Source organism: Manihot esculenta, chromosome 2, assembly GCF_001659605.2.
Source record: "Manihot esculenta cultivar AM560-2 chromosome 2, M.esculenta_v8, whole genome shotgun sequence".
NCBI lineage: Eukaryota > Viridiplantae > Streptophyta > Magnoliopsida > Malpighiales > Euphorbiaceae > Manihot > Manihot esculenta.
The window spans coordinates 10,792,030-10,808,514 of record NC_035162.2 but is presented as its reverse complement, the minus strand read 5'-3'; the positions used below and the strand labels follow the sequence as shown (position 1 = coordinate 10,808,514).

Genomic DNA, 16,485 nt, shown 5'->3' with positions numbered 1-16,485 from the left:
CTAAAAGATTATTTGGAGTTTGAAACTGATTGGAAACCATTATATTAAAAAAAAATTATTTATTGTATTAATATTTATTATTAAATTATAATAAAATCATAAATAAAAATTTAAGAACTAAATTATTTAACATTAAACTACCAATACGGAATAAATTATATTGTTAAATCTCAGCAACTATATTATAAAATAACCGAATTAAAAAGTCTCATCTTCTCGTCTTACTCCTGGCAGTGACTGATACAGGCTCCACAAATCGCCTTCCACGACAGAGGTAAACTGATGGGGGCAGAGGCGAATCAAGCAGAGCACCATATTCAACTGGAGACGACACCTGATACTGTTGATGCCTTGCTCGAGGTACCCTCCAATCTTTTCCTCTCTTCGCATCTTTCTATTAACTCAGCTCGCTTCCAGTAAAGAGTTTCCAGTTCCTCTGATTATACTGGAAAATTTTCATCTTATGGTGTTATTAATTGAAGGATAACAGTTATTGCTCTTGTACTTCTTTATTATAATTATTATTATTATTATTTGTGTTGATAGGCTGCTAGATTTGATGATATTGATGACATTAGAGGCTTAGCATCTGAAGGGGTTTCTCTTGATTCCAAGGACTCACTGGGCCGTACAGGTTACGATCCCTATAATGTCTTTGACTCTCAACTTGCTATCCTTAGGTTTGAGATGCTTATTCATGTTTCTGGTATTATATTTCTTAAGTTTCAAGTTACTATTATTTTTACTATTTTTATTATTTCAAGTCTTTTAGCTTCATCAGCAAGATGAACCCAGAAGCAAGCTGTTGCTGACAAAAATTTTGCATGCTTTGTGTATCCATGTTCTAGTAAGTAGGGCTCTTTAAATGTCCTCCTTAAAATACCCTTTTTGTGTCCTGGTCTCTATCAATTTCTTCAAATAGAAAAGAGTTTCCATAGTTCATGGTTGTTGACATTGTGGTTATAAAATTGAATGGTGCATGGCCAGTAATGCAACGTTTCATAGCTCATTGTTGGAGTTAAAGTTCTGTTAGATGTGGATTTTATAGTTGTTTGTATTTCTGGCTAGCAGCAGGATTGGATCCAATACAGTCCATGAGAAACTTACACTTTGTTTCGAATGAGGTAGCGTAAAGTAATGTTTTCTAAAGTATGGTTTTATAGATAAGGTTTTTAATGGTTTTAAAACTTTAATGATTTTTTATTATTTGGGGGAAAGAGAAAATTTTTGAAAGTATTTGGAGGTTTTCAAGAGAAAACCTTTTCAATCCACCAATTTGGTGGGTTGAAATTGAAGGTTTTGGAGCTTTTTAAGAAGTTTCAAAAACTTTACTTTTAAAAATCTTACTCTCTCTCAAACATAAATTCAAGGTTTTCAAATCTTATAAAACCTTCCATTACCTTAAAAACTTCCTCCCAAACAAAGAGTTAAGGAAAAGCAAGTCGAAGCCATCAAAAAAGTTTTTTATTTAAATGAGGCTCTAATGGACTTCAATCTGACTGGACTTTCATTGAATTTTTTTTATCAATTGAGGCAGCAAAATATTTGATTATGTATAGCTTTTGTACATTAAGCAAATTATATGCGTGCCTGGTGTAATATAACACATGATCAGTATGCTTTACATATGACCTATATTGTATTTTGAATTGTGAAACTGAGAAAAGAATGTTATAATCTGTAGGAAGATTTTGATAATGTTTTCTGCTTCTTCTTTATTAGTTTCTTCATATTTTAGCCCTCCATTTGGGACTAGAATGGTTGCAAATTATGTTTGTTTTCTTGAATACACTTTCTGAATACTGGTACAAAGTTGACTCTGGATTTAAAATTGCAAAATGTAATAGGGTAATATGAACTTTTTGGTTATATAAATATCAACAAATTTATTGTGATGCTGACAAGATGAAGCTCAACAAAAGAATTTTTTTAAAGGCTTAACTGATTTAGAGTGATGGTCTCTATGCATACAGCGCTTGAACCTCATTTTAGTACCGAATTTCATTACCATTCAAGTTGATTCTCATTCCTAGGAACCAAACAGAGCATAAATGATGGCTCACCAAGTTTTCCTACATCACCTTGATATCTTGGATGAATTATTAACTGTAGATAGATATTTATGCTTGGGAAAGGAACCTTAAATGTTATAATGATAATAATAAGATTGCTTCAAACTAAATGGTGTTAAACGACTATTATACTGACATGATGTCATATGTTAAATCCCAGCCCCTGATTGCAAGAAACCCTTCTCATCTAAACTTCCATTGATCTGACAAGGAACCCGTTTAATCTGAACCTCCATCTAACTTAAAAGTCACACACTTGCTTATGATTGTTTATTTAAATAAATAGTAGAAAAACTGAAAGTAAACTAAATAATAACAAGGAAGAGGTGTGCTCCTTCGTCACTTTTCTTTACAACTTCTACTATTACCCTTAAGACATGTCTAGGTTGCTTTGAAAAATGGAACGGGAATGGAGTATATGTCTCCTTTCAAGATTTTCACATCAAGTTCATCTTTTAGATAATTAAATACAGAGTAATGATACTATTAAAATTCATACATAAATATTCCATATTTACATAAATTCAAATTCAAGGTATTCAAATATAAGATATCATAAAAAAAATATTGGGATTCTTTTTGTACCAAACAAGGAATGGTATCTTATTCTAGGAGAAGCAATCTGTTTCCATTTCTGGAACAAATCAAATACAACTGTTTAATCTCTCATTGTAGTTGAAATTCAGTATTGACCTTGAAAGATGAAATTAGACAATGGTACACTGTTTGAGAGTGTACTAGTTAAGTGTTATTTAATTGTGTATAATTGAGGTGCTTGAGCATTTTGAGCAAGACACATGATTTAGGATTTTCTCTTTTAACTTATTTATATGTTCCACTGAGGCACAATAAGTCAATAGCATTTTGGATTTTCAAGTCGCAAACATTTCTAAAAGGTTTAAATGCGTGATACTTTGTCCATCCTTTTGTTTTTTTCTAGTGACAAATGTGGCAGATATCCCCTCGTTTAGCTTGCTTGTCAAGTAGACTCCGTTTCTTCTTTAGAACATATGTTTAAATTGCAGTTGTGGCTAGTGATTTTGATTACTGTGTAAATAACAATGTCTTGTCTCTGCTGATGGAATTACAGCGCTTCATATGGCTGCAGCAAATGGGCATCTTGATGTGGTGGAGTATCTTATCAGCCAAGGAGTGGTAATGTATCTATGTCACAAATTTGTTAGTTGTACAATCATTTTCAGACTATAGCTCAGGCTCAGCATTGATTAATAATTGTATACCAAAAAGTTAAATCTATGGATGACCATATTTCCAATATTGCATGTTATTCATTTGATAAATCTACTTCCAAGCTGATATTTATCTGGAATACTCTGTGGTTTTGTTACTTTTTTACCATGATGGAAAACCAGATAAAGAGAGAGGAGTATCAAGTAGGTTGACGTTTTTCCTCTTTTCTCAAATAAATTGTTCATATATAATTATAGGGTTGCGAATTTTGGTTGGCCTGGGCACAGTTGCCAAGCTGAAGTAATGCGATATATGCAAGGGTTGGGTACTTTGGTGGCACTTTGAGTTGGACATAATCTTTCAATGACTCCATTAAGGCATTAATGAAGCTAGGTGGATTCTGGCCTGTAATATTGTGTCAATCAAGACTCTGTAAATTATATAGCAGATCCTAAGGAAAACAACCACTTATTTTAAATTTATATCATTAATCAAATATTTAGAACTGGAGACCTTCTCTCAAATCTTGCATTTGGATAGGCCATGTAGAAGCAAAACAAGCATTTTGAATTATCATAGGTTATTTTTATTTCTTTTCTTTGTTACACATCACTTTCTTCTTTGGATGTGTTCGTGATTCATATTCATAAATCTCAATTCGGGAATCATCCTTTTGGATGCTAGAACATCCTTATGGACTTAAGGGGAAACTGAAGGGCTAAGCAAAAGCGGACATGCATGTAATATGATGGGATGGTTTTAAGTGTGAGAATAACAACTCATTCCTTCTGAATACGGGATTGGATGGATTGACCTCATAAATTGTAATAGATTTGACTTCTATCTATTTCACTACTCATGCAGTAAGCTTGACTTCGATCTAGTGCTAGTGATCTCTTCTTATCTATCCAGTATTTCACGAAAGAAAATATAAAATGTTTGATTCGTTATTGAGGAATTTAATGTGGTGGTATCTAAGGTAATTCCATTTAAAACTCAGGAATCATGATCTTGGAGCCTGATTTAGAATGTCACTACAAGCATTAAAATATACATACTAAATTTGCATAAACAACTAATTTTTGTAATTTAATTTGGATATTTTTTCAGAGTTTCTATAACCTATAATTTAGAACTAGATGAGTAAGAAACCTGAATGTAGACCCACATCATCTGCATCCAAGTCCAAGCAACGTTGTCAATTATCTATTATTCACTTATCCCTCTCAATTTTGTTACTTCTTTCACTTTTATCATTTTTCTCCGGCTCTTGTCTTCTTTTTTTTCTGCCATCATCTTATTGTCTTTATTCTCTCTCTCTCTCTCTCTCTCTCTCTCTCTCTCTTTCTCTCGTTTTGTCCACGAGAAACAATTAGGGTAAATTCAATACAAACCCTAAACAGAAATTCTTGATAAGCATGATATCTTTAGGATTGTTTATGAACCAATGCACTCAACAAACTTGTGGATGGGCTTGGTATATGCTTGTTTATTTTAATTTAATGAAGATAATGGCCAAGTTTGATATATATTTTGGCTCATTTACTTAATGAGCATTAGCATTAGTGAGGTCACCTCAAGTGTGTTGACAAATAAACCCAATCTGTAACTTGTTAATCTTTTTTTTTTCTTTTTTAATTTTTGTTTCTTATAGCCAACTTAGTTAAACAAATGATTTTAGCCAGTGTGAGCATGTTTACTAACGAATATCTACATATAATTAGCTTCCTATTGTAACAGCCCGGAAACCGAACTGCCACCGGCACTAGGATCCAGATCGACTTAAGGTCGCCGGGACCCGTAGTAAGCCTGCTATCCTGTCTGTATACCTGTGAAATCCCATACATGATCATATGTTTGCTGTAAAAACATAAAACTTTACTTCATTCCAAGGCTTAACCTGTGCATGCAATCTTTCTATTCTCTACTAATCCCTACTAGAGCTCCTCATGGCCCTAGGCGGATCAAACTCATTATGTTAAGCCTGGTTTTGCTCATAAACATACAATAATAAAGAAACATACATAAACTGATCATGTGACTCCACAAAGGGATTACAAGTCTTATAAATCAAGCACCATGCTATACACTATACATAAACCTTATCTCTTTACATTTACATGTCCACACTAGCTATTACACCACTCTGTACTCTTCCTGTACCCTGCTGAGTTCTCTCTGATCTCTGAACCTGCACAACTGAAGTTAGGGGAGAGGGATGAGCTACGATAGCCCAGTGAGTAGAATAGGTAAATAACAGGTGATAAAACATGCTCTCATGGAATGCAACACAGAATCACATCACCTCGGCCGGACGGATCAAAACTCCCTCTATCTCATCTGGGGTACCTAAGTACCATGTGCCTGGTCCCCGTAGGGCTGTTCCAGGTCTTTCCTCTGAGGGCTAATGAATCCTCACGAAGTCCGTGCCGTCTCACATAAGCAATGTACAAGGAGCAGTGCCAAGTACAAGGATAAATGCAATGCATCATCTTTGTGTACACTAATGCACTCACCCTAAAGCATATTCATGATGCATGAAGCATGATAAAATATCAGTTGTCAGATTAAAACATTAAGTTAAATTCCACTCACCTGTAGTTCTCTCTGAACTGACTCTGCAGGTTCTGACTCTGGACTCACTGCTGAGTTCCCTGATTTCTCTGGTCCGTACCTACACAGGTGGACTCAAATGAGGGACTAAACTCACTCAAGAACATCTCTAAGAAACTCCCCAAAACCCCTCTAAACAATCCTCAAACCATCACATAAAACATGCAAAAGAAAGCTGGACAGGGCATTTTCGGCGGCAGGTTCGGCGGCCGAAACCCTACTCCAGAGACGAAACTCATGCATGTTCGGCGGCACATTCGGCGGCCGAAGGTCTCGTCCAGAGACGAAACTCACACACTTTCGGCGGCCGAACTCCCTCTTTCGGCGGCCGAAAGTCCCTTTCTAAACCGAAAGCCCCTTTCTAAACCGAAAGCCTAGCTTTCGGGGGCAACCTTTGGCAGCCGAACTGCCTCCACAAAGGGTTCGGCGGCCGAACCTTCCTTCGGCGGCCGAACCTGGTTTTGCCCGAAGGACAGAACCCTGCTCTGTTTCATGCAAACTTTGCCCAAAAACCTACAAACATGCATAGCAACTACTCCCAACTAGCATATACACATATATATGCACAAAGGGGTCTAAAACGACCCTAAAACCCCAAACAAACATAGCACATAACACGTAAACATGCTGGAACACCACAAATCACCAAAAACCACACCTAAACCTAAACATGCAAACTACCCATACAAACTTCATAAAACCTTTCAAAATCAACAAAGAAGCTCAGGATCTTCACTTACCTCTTACACAACTTGAGGATGAAGGATCCTAACGTGGAGATATGAAGAAAAGCTCTTCCAAAGCTCCAAGCTTCAAACCTTGGTTCTTTTGCTCAAAACCTTCATAAATCACCAAAACTCTTAAAACTCTTGAAAGATTTGATGAAAATCATGGAAAACATGAAAGTCAACGTAGGAGAGGCTGGAACTCACCTCTGGCTGCAAGTGGAGGAGAAATACCCTCCTTCCACCGACCCTTGGCCCTTTTATAGGTGGCTGGCCAGACCACCTTCGGCAGCTGAACGTGAAGCCGCAACCATGCAATGTTCGGCGGCCGAAAGTGACCTTCGGCGGCCGAACCTTTGCATTTCTCCCTTGTTGCTTTTCTTTCAAAACTCAATGCTTATCACACTTCAAAACATGAAAACAAGTGAAATACCTTAGAAAACATATGCATTACCCTTCTCGAGGGTTCCGACACCCGAGATTCCACCGGACGACAGGAATGCCGATGCCGGACTCGAGCCGGGTATTACATTCTCCCCCCCTTAAGAACATTCATCCCCGAATGTCCCTAACACAACATAAACACACAGAAAAGGGGAAAAACTAACCTCAAAACAGATACGGGTATTGCTGGAGCATGGACTCCCGAGTCTCCCACGTGCACTCTTCTAGGTTGTGGTGGTTCCACAAAACTTTCACCATTGGTATCTCCTTGTTTCTCAACTTTCTGATCTGGGTGTCAAGGATCCGCACTGGCTGCTCTACATAAGTGAGATCACTTAAGATTTCCACCTCAGGTTCACTAAGAACCTTCTCTGGATCTGACACAAATTTTCTCAACATAGAAACATGGAATACCGGGTGAATTCGTTCCATAGAAGCCGGTAAATCTAGCTTATACGATACAGGCCCGATCTTCTGCAAGATCTCAAAGGGACCAATGTACCGTGGGGCCAGTTTACCCTTCTTTCCAAACCGAACCACTCCCTTCATCGGAGACACCTTAAGCAATACCATATCCCCCTCCTGGAACTCTATCTGCTTCCTACGGATGTCTGCATAGCTTTTCTGTCTGCTTACAGCTGTTCTGATCCGCTCTCTGATGATAGGCACTAACTTGCTGGTTATCTCAACTAACTCTGGCCCTGCAAGAGTTTTCTCTCCTACCTCTTCCCAGCAAACAGGTGTTCGGCACTTCCTCCCATACAAAGCTTCATAAGGAGCCATCCCTATGCTAGCATGATGGCTGTTGTTGTAGGCAAACTCCACCAGAGGTAGATGCTGCCTCCAAGAACCGCCAAAGTCTAACACACACATTCTCAGCATATCTTCAATGGTCTGGATGGTTCTCTCTGACTGACCGTCTGTCTGTGGATGGAAAGCAGTGCTGAAATCCAACCTTGTGCCCATTTCATTTTGCAGACTCCGCCAAAACCTGGAGGTGAACTGAGGTCCTCGATCTGATACGATCGACACTGGAACTCCATGCAACCTTACTATCTCGTCTACATACACCTGCGCCAACTTGTCCACAGAGTAGTTACTCCTGACTGGAATGAAGTGAGCAGATTTAGTGAGTCTATCCACAATCACCCAGATGGAGTCTAGTCTGTTAGACGTCGCCGGTAAGCCCACTACAAAATCCATAGCTATGTTTTCCCATTTCCATTCTGGAATCGGCAGTGGGTTAAGCATTCCAGCCGGCTTCTGGTGCTCTAACTTCACCCTTTGACATGTCTCGCAGGCTGACACGAACTGTGCCACTTCTCTCTTCATTGCTGGCCACCAATACACCCTTCTCAGATCTTGATACATCTTGGTGGCTCCCGGGTGAATACTATACCGCGCATTATGAGCTTCCCTCATAATGTCTGCCTTCAAACTGCTATCATCTGGTACACATAACCTTTTACCGTGCCGAAGAATCCCCGCATCGTCAAATCTAAACTCTGTACTGTTGCCAGACTGAACAGTCCTGGCAATCTTCACTAACTCGGGGTCTTCGTGCTGTTTCAGAGCCACTTGCTCTAGAAACACTGGTGTCACTCTCATCTGTGCAATCAAAGCACCTGTACCAGATAACTGCAACTGTAACCCGTCTCCCACGAGCTTGTAGAAATCCTTCACCACCGGTCTTCTCTCTACTGCAATGTGGGATAAACTGCCAAGTGACTTTCGGCTTAAGGCATCAGCTACAACATTAGCCTTGCCCGGATGATACTGGATCTTGCAATCGTAATCACTGAGCAATTCTACCCACCGTCTCTGCCTCAAGTTTAACTCTCTTTGACTTAAGATGTGCTGCAGGCTCTTATGATCCGTATAGATCTCACATTTTACCCCATAGAGGTAATGCCTCCACATCTTAAGTGCAAAGATAACAGCTGCCATCTCCAGATCGTGTGTCGGGTAATTCAGCTCGTGCTTCTTCAGCTGTCTAGAAGCATAAGCTATCACTTTGTCATTCTGCATCAACACACAACCTAATCCCACTCGGGATGCATCACAGAACACTGTGAAATCTTCATCACTGATCGGCAGAGCTAACACCGGTGCTGAAGTTAACCGTCTCTTCAACTCTGCAAAACTTTCCTCACATTCCTCTGACCACACAAACTTCTGATTCTTTCTGGTCAGTCTGGTCATAGGAGCAGCTATCTTCGAAAAGTCCTGCACAAACCTCCGATAGTAGCCTGCCAAACCCAGAAAACTCTTGATCTCTGTCACTGTAGTGGGTATAGGCCAGTTGGCTACTGCCTCTACCTTTTTGGGATCTACTGCTATACCTTCCTCTGATACAACATGTCCCAAAAAGGAAATGCTCCTTAGCCAGAACTCACACTTGGAGAACTTGGCATACAAGCCATGCTCTCTCAAGGTTTGCAGCACTATCCGCAGATGCTGGGCATGGTCCTCTGCAGTCCTGGAGTACACCAAGATATCATCAATAAAGACGATCACAAAACGATCCAAGTACTCCCTGAACACCCTGTTCATGAGATCCATGAATGCTGCAGGGGCGTTAGTCAACCCAAACGGCATCACAAGGAACTCATAATGCCCATATCTGGTTCGGAAAGCAGTCTTGGATACATCTCCTTCCCTAATCTTCAACTGGTGGTATCCGGATCTCAGATCTATTTTAGAAAAACAACCTGCTCCTGCCAGCTGGTCGAATAGATCATCGATCCTGGGTAAAGGATACTTGTTTTTGATAGTGACTTTGTTCAACTGTCTGTAGTCGACACAAAGTCTAAGAGGTCCATCCTTCTTTCTGACAAACAACACTGGAGCACCCCAGGGTGAGGTACTCGGGCGGATGAAACCCTTAACTACTAAATCCTGTAACTGCTCTTTCAACTCTCGCAACTCTGCTGGTGCCATCCTGTAGGGAGGAATAGAGATCGGTCTAGCATTGGGCATCAACTCAATCTCGAACTCTATTTCCCTATCTGGTGGTAGTCCTGGAAGCTCTTCAGGAAACAAATCTGGGAAGTCTCTAACAACTGGTACTGAGGATGGTTCCCTAACCTGACTGTCTAGCTCTCTCACATAAGCTAGGAACCCCTGACACCCCTTCCTTAACATTCTACGAGCCTGGAGGGCTGATATCAAACCCCTAGGTGTCCCTCTCCTGTCTCCTCTGAAGACACACTCTGACCCATCCTGGTCTCTGACACTGACTACCTTGTCTCTACAGTTCAGGGTAGCATCATACGTAGATAACCAGTCCATCCCTAGAATGACATCAAAATCTGTCAACTCTAGAACCACCAGGTCAGCTGGAAGGTATCTACTCTCTATGCACACTGGACTGAACCGACAGACTGACTCTGCCAAAGATGGATCACATTTGGGTCCAATGACCCATAGAGGACACTCTAACTCAGACACTATCAGACCCAACCTCTCTGCAGCTCTAGAAGAAATGAAAGAGTGAGAAGCACCGGGGTCCATTAAAGCATACACCTCTGAACACCCAATGATGAGATTACCTGACACCACCGTGTTCGACGTGTCTGCCTCCTGCTGAGTCAGGGTGAAAATCCGTGCTGGGGCTGACGGACCTGCACCTCGGGAACCCATCCCTGATGAAGAGGCTGCCCCTCTTCCTCTTCCTCTGCCACTGCTTGGTGGTATGGCTGAAACTACTGGCTGTACCACACTGCCCGTACTCATCTGCTGGGATGGTGCAACTAAAGTCGCCTGAGGACATTCCCGTGCATAATGTCCCTCCTGCCCACATCTATAGCAGGCTGTGGATCCCAACTGACAAGCTCCTCTATGCTGTTTGCCACACCTCTTGCACACTGGAAAATCTGCGCCAGAACTGGAGCCACTACTCATTCCCAGACCCGACTTAAGCCTATTCCAGAACTTGCCTCTCTTTCCTCTGAATTTCTCCCATCTCTTCTTACTTGCACTTACTGTACCCTGTGAGGAGGAACCTGGTTTAGCACCAGAAGACTGTGCCTTAACTACACCTTGACTTATAGCACTGGCCTCCATCTTTCTAGCAGCATCCACAATAGAGTGGAAACTTTCCTTCTCCGCATGAAGAATCAAAGAGAAATACCTGGGATGAAGCCTTGTGGCATATCTCTTTGCCTTCTTCTGATCTGTATCATATGCCTGACCGACATATGGCAACAATTCCAGGAACTTATCTGTATAGTCATCAACGCTCATCTCCTCCGTCTGTCGCAACTGTTCAAACTCCACAACCTTTAGTTCCCTGGAACTGTCAAGAAAAGCCCATCCAGCAAATTCATTGGCGAACTCTTCCCATGTCATACTCTCAAGTCTCGGGTCCACATAGTTCTTGAACCATTCTCTAGCTTTCTTACACTTTAAAGTGAACCCTGCCATCTCAATGGCTCGACCATCATCTGCTCCCAACTCACTTGTTATCATTCTGACTGCACTGAGATACTCAAAGGGATCATCTCCTGTATTGAATTTCGGAGCATCCAACTTTAAGTACTCGGTCATCTTCACCTTTCCTCCCCTTGAAGAACTGGGTTGCTGTGCTTCCACAACAGGGACTACTGGTTCAGGAGGTGGTGGTGGAGGAACTGGTTCCCTTACTTCAGGTTGTACTGGACTGGGATGAACAGGTGGGGGTGGATACATGTGATATGGTGGATAAAAGGAAGGATAGGGCATATATGGCATGTAGGGTGGATATGGGGCAAAACTGGAGAAATCCGACGTGCCTCCCATCGGATACTCTGGGCCCTGTGGAAAGGGTGGATAGCCAAACCCAGAGGCCTGAACACCTCCCTGGGACTCCCCCATACCTTCTTCTGACCTTCCTACACCCATGCTTGCATCTCTACTCTGATCCTCTTCCCTCACACCTCTTTCTTCTACTGACCTTCCCCCTCTGCTTACTCCTCTCCTGCTCTAGTCAGAAGACCTTCTCGGGTCTCGTGACGTTCCTTCCCTGCTTGACCTGTGCGATCTTGCCCTTGGCAAGGCAGGTGGACGAGCAGCTGTACCCTCACTTACAGGTGGGACTCCTGTCAATCTCGCGGATCGACGAGTTCCTCGCATCTTCACTCTCTGGAAAACAACAAATCACATAACACATAAGCAACACATCAAAAACATGCACATGCATAACTCAGGGCATTGCACATCAACATAACATCCTATCCTCGTGGACATGTTTTTCCTATAGTGCTTGACCTGCTAAACCTCTCTATGAGCCCAACTCTCTCTCTATAGGTCCGACCATATGAACCTAGGGCTCTGATACCAATCTGTAACAGCCCGGAAACCGAACTGCCACCGGCACTAGGATCCAGATCGACTTAAGGTCGCCGGGACCCGTAGTAAGCCTGCTATCCTGTCTGTATACCTGTGAAATCCCATACATGATCATACGTTTGCTGTAAAAACATAAAACTTTACTTCATTCCAAGGCTTAACCTGTGCATGCAATCTTTCTATTCTCTACTAATCCCTACTAGAGCTCCTCATGGCCCTAGGCGGATCAAACTCATCATGTTAAGCCTGGTTTTGCTCATAAACATACAATAATAAAGAAACATACATAAACTGATCATGTGACTCCACAAAGGGATTACAAGTCTTATAAATCAAGCACCATGCTATACACTATACATAAACCTTATCTCTTTACATTTACATGTCCACACTAGCTATTACACCACTCTGTACTCTTCCTGTACGCTGCTGAGTTCTCTCTGATCTCTAAACCTGCACAACTGAAGTTAGGGGAGAGGGATGAGCTACGATAGCCCAGTGAGTAGAATAGGTAAATAACAGGTGATAAAACATGCTCTCATGGAATGCAACACAGAATCACATCACCTCGGTCGGACGGATCAAAACTCCCTCTATCTCATCTGGGGTACCTAAGTACCATGTGCCTGGTCCCCGTAGGGCTGTTCCAGGTCTTTATATATATGTGCCTGGTCCCCGTAGGGCTGTTCCAGGTCTTTCCTCTGAGGGCTAATGAATCCTCACGAAGTCCGTGCCGTCTCACATAAGCAATGTACAAGGAGCAGTGCCAAGTACAAGGAGCAGTGCCAAGTACAAGGATAAATGCAATGCATCATCTTTGTGTACACTAATGCACTCACCCTAAAGCATATTCATGATGCATGAAGCATGATAAAATATCAGTTGTCAGATTAAAACATTAAGTTAAATTCCACTCACCTGTAGTTCTCTCTGAACTGACTCTGCAGGTTCTGACTCTGGACTCACTGCTGAGTTCCCTGATTTCTCTGGTCCGTACCTACACAGGTGGACTCAAATGAGGGACTAAACTCACTCAAGAACATCTCTAAGAAACTCCCCAAAACCCCTCTAAACAATCCTCAAACCATCACATAAAACATGCAAAAGAAAGCTGGACAGGGCATTTTCGGCGGCAGGTTCGGCGGTCGAAACCCTACTCCAGAGACGAAACTCATGCATGTTCGGCGGCACATTCGGCGGCCGAAGGTCTCGTCCAGAGACGAAACTCACACACTTTCGGCGGCCGAACTCCCTCTTTCGGCGGCCGAAAGTCCCTTTCTAAACCGAAAGCCTAGCTTTCGGGGGCAACCTTTGGCAGCCGAACTGCCTCCACAAAGGGTTCGGCGGCCGAACCTTCCTTCGGCGGCCGAATCTGGTTTTGCCCGAAGGACAGAACCCTGCTCTGTTTCATGCAAACTTTGCCCAAAAACCTACAAACATGCATAGCAACTACTCCCAACTAGCATATACACATATATATGCACAAAGGGGTCTAAAACGACCCTAAAACCCCAAACAAACATAGCACATAACACGTAAACATGCTGGAACACCACAAATCACCAAAAACCACACCTAAACCTAAACATGCAAACTACCCATACAAACTTCATAAAACCTTTCAAAATCAACAAAGAAGCTCAGGATCTTCACTTACCTCTTACACAACTTGAGGATGAAGGATCCTAACGTGGAGATATGAAGAAAAGCTCTTCCAAAGCTCCAAGCTTCAAACCTTGGTTCTTTTGCTCAAAACCTTCATAAATCACCAAAACTCTTAAAACTCTTGAAAGATTTGATGAAAATCATGGAAAACATGAAAGTCAACGTAGGAGAGGCTGGAACTCACCTCTGGCTGCAAGTGGAGGAGAAATACCCTCCTTCCACCGACCCTTGGCCCTTTTATAGGTGGCTGGCCAGACCACCTTCGGCAGCCGAACGTGAAGCCGCAACCATGCAATGTTCGGCGGCCGAAAGTGACCTTCGGCGGCCGAACCTTTGCATTTCTCCCTTGTTGCTGTTCTTTCAAAACTCAATGCTTATCACACTTCAAAACATGAAAACAAGTGAAATACCTTAGAAAACATATGCATTACCCTTCTCGAGGGTTCCGACACCCGAGATTCCACCGGACGACAGGAATGCCGATGCCGGACTCGAGCCGGGTATTACACCTATAGAGGAAAATTTATGTTTCTGTGTGTGGGAGCAATTTGTTTGTCCTTGCAAAGTAAGGATGGATACTAAAAAATATTGCATTAACTTGATGTTGTCAGAAAGCAACGTCGTGCCATATGCTTATTTGGGTATTACTTCTGGATGATTAAAAAAATTACTGGAGAAAAGTATTAAAGATATTGAATTTTCATGTTGAAAATGGATTTGTTGGATTCACTAACTTCATGTTATCAGAAAGCAATATTGTGCCATATGCTTATTTGGGAATTACTTCTAGATGATTAAGAAAAAATTAAGGGAGAGAAGTATTAAAGATGTTGAACTTCTATGTTGAACAATACCCAACTGCAAACAGCATGAGTCATGGAAAACAATGATTATGCCCAAATTTCAATTTAGATAGACTAAACCTTCATGATTATACACATACTGCATTTGTCTTTTTCTTTCCTGTTTCAGAACTGTATTTCTACTTGCACTTTTGTATTCTCTCATTTGGCCAAATATTGAATCCTGTTTGTAAATGCTTCTGAAAAGCTGCTCTATTTTGGTATTTCTTCTAAGCAGGATCTCAATGCTTCTAATGATGAGAAGAATACGCCTCTTCACTGGGCTTGCCTCAATGGCCGAATTGAGGTAACAATCATGGTTCCTTGCAATTATTGCAATGTGTATTCTGAGATTCTTACATAAATGTAACCTTTACAGGTTGTTAAGAAATTGATTCTTGCTGGAGCAAGTTTAAGCATTCTAAACTGGTATACTATTTCTAACCTGAAATCTGGAGTGTTTCAGACACGCACACTAATATGCACATGCACTTGGGCTTTCTGAATAACCCTTTACTCAATTGTGTCACTGGATGATTTTCAGCCATGAGCGGACTCCAGTAGATGAAGCTGTCAGTCAGGGAAAAATGGATATTGTTGATGCCATTAATGCTGCTGTAGCACAACTGGAACTTGCAGGTGTTCAAGTTTCCTAATGAAGGAAGTTCGAGATAATACACAGGCTGATACTTTTACAGTGCCACAAGCTTCTGATGTGATCATTTTGGTTTGTGACTGTGGTTTACGTCCTTGATTCTTGGCCAAGTCATGTGTTAGTTATTTAGCTCTGGTCTGACTCTTTTTTGAAAGATGTAATTGGCTCTGATTGAGACTTAAAGTCAATATCTCATACTTATAGGTTTTTTTTTTATCTTCTCTTGTACGTAGAGTTAGTGAAGCATCTTTGATTATGCATGACATATCCTAGTGATGCGAATGGAGAAATAGAGGAAAAGTGCCTCCCTCTTCAACCTCACAAAATTTGTCACGGGAACTTATCATGATTAGGGTTCTGTAATTTAGAGTAAAGTTGCATTGTTACTTCTTGAAATAACTATCGTGAGATAAGAAACTTTTATTGACAAGTAATATATTGAAAGAGGAATGCATCATTAAGCTTGTGTTGGTGTCTTGCTGACTGCAGTTTCTGTGTCTTCAGGTGGGAGTCCTCTCTCTGTTTGAAGGACTTTACTTCAACCAACAATAATTTTGTTTTGTTCTTACAATTTTCTTCCCTATTTGCCTGTAAGATGTAGACTTTATTCGTTTTCAGACATGGACAGAGATTGTGCTTTTGACAAAAGGGTATTATTTTTCTTGTTATCCTTAGTATTTTCACAAATACACTTAGAGGGAAAGGTCGGAGATTATTAGTCTACTGGCGTAATTTTTTTTTAACTTTTTGTTTTCATCCATAATCTTTTTGCTGTAGATGCTCAGATCATTGAGTTGCTGGTTTAACGGCATGCAAACGGGAGCAGATCAGTAAAAAAATATCATACCGGCTTTTGTACTAAATGGTTAGAGTTGTAATCAAACTGAAGCGAGTCGATTATTAGAGCTGTAATCGAACCGAATTGAGCCGAATCGAGATTTGATAAGTTT

At 41.2% G+C, this 16,485-nt stretch overlaps 1 protein-coding gene across 1 annotated transcript; it reads left to right on the top strand.

Annotated features, from left to right (window-relative positions):
• Nucleotides 1–200: 200 nt before the first annotated feature.
• Nucleotides 201–16,022, top strand: LOC110605998 (ankyrin repeat domain-containing protein 2A). The gene is made up of 6 exons (XM_021744707.2): nucleotides 201–360; nucleotides 547–634; nucleotides 3,163–3,227; nucleotides 15,119–15,187; nucleotides 15,260–15,309; nucleotides 15,425–16,022. The coding sequence occupies exons 1-6, from the start codon at nucleotides 283–285 to the stop codon at nucleotides 15,534–15,536; spliced, it is 462 nt and encodes a 153-aa protein (XP_021600399.1). The 5' UTR covers nucleotides 201–282; the 3' UTR covers nucleotides 15,537–16,022.
• The last annotated feature ends 463 nt before the right edge of the window (nucleotides 16,023–16,485 follow it).

Excerpts from the sequence above, each read along its gene's own strand:
- LOC110605998 (XM_021744707.2), top strand. The coding sequence starts at position 283 with ATGGGGGCAGAGGCGAATCAAGCAGAGCACCATATTCAACTGGAGACG. Across the intron at positions 361-546 it reads CTGTTGATGCCTTGCTCGAG|GCTGCTAGATTTGATGATAT; the intron begins GTACCCTCCAAT and ends TTGTGTTGATAG. Across the intron at positions 15,188-15,259 it reads GCCTCAATGGCCGAATTGAG|GTTGTTAAGAAATTGATTCT; the intron begins GTAACAATCATG and ends TAACCTTTACAG.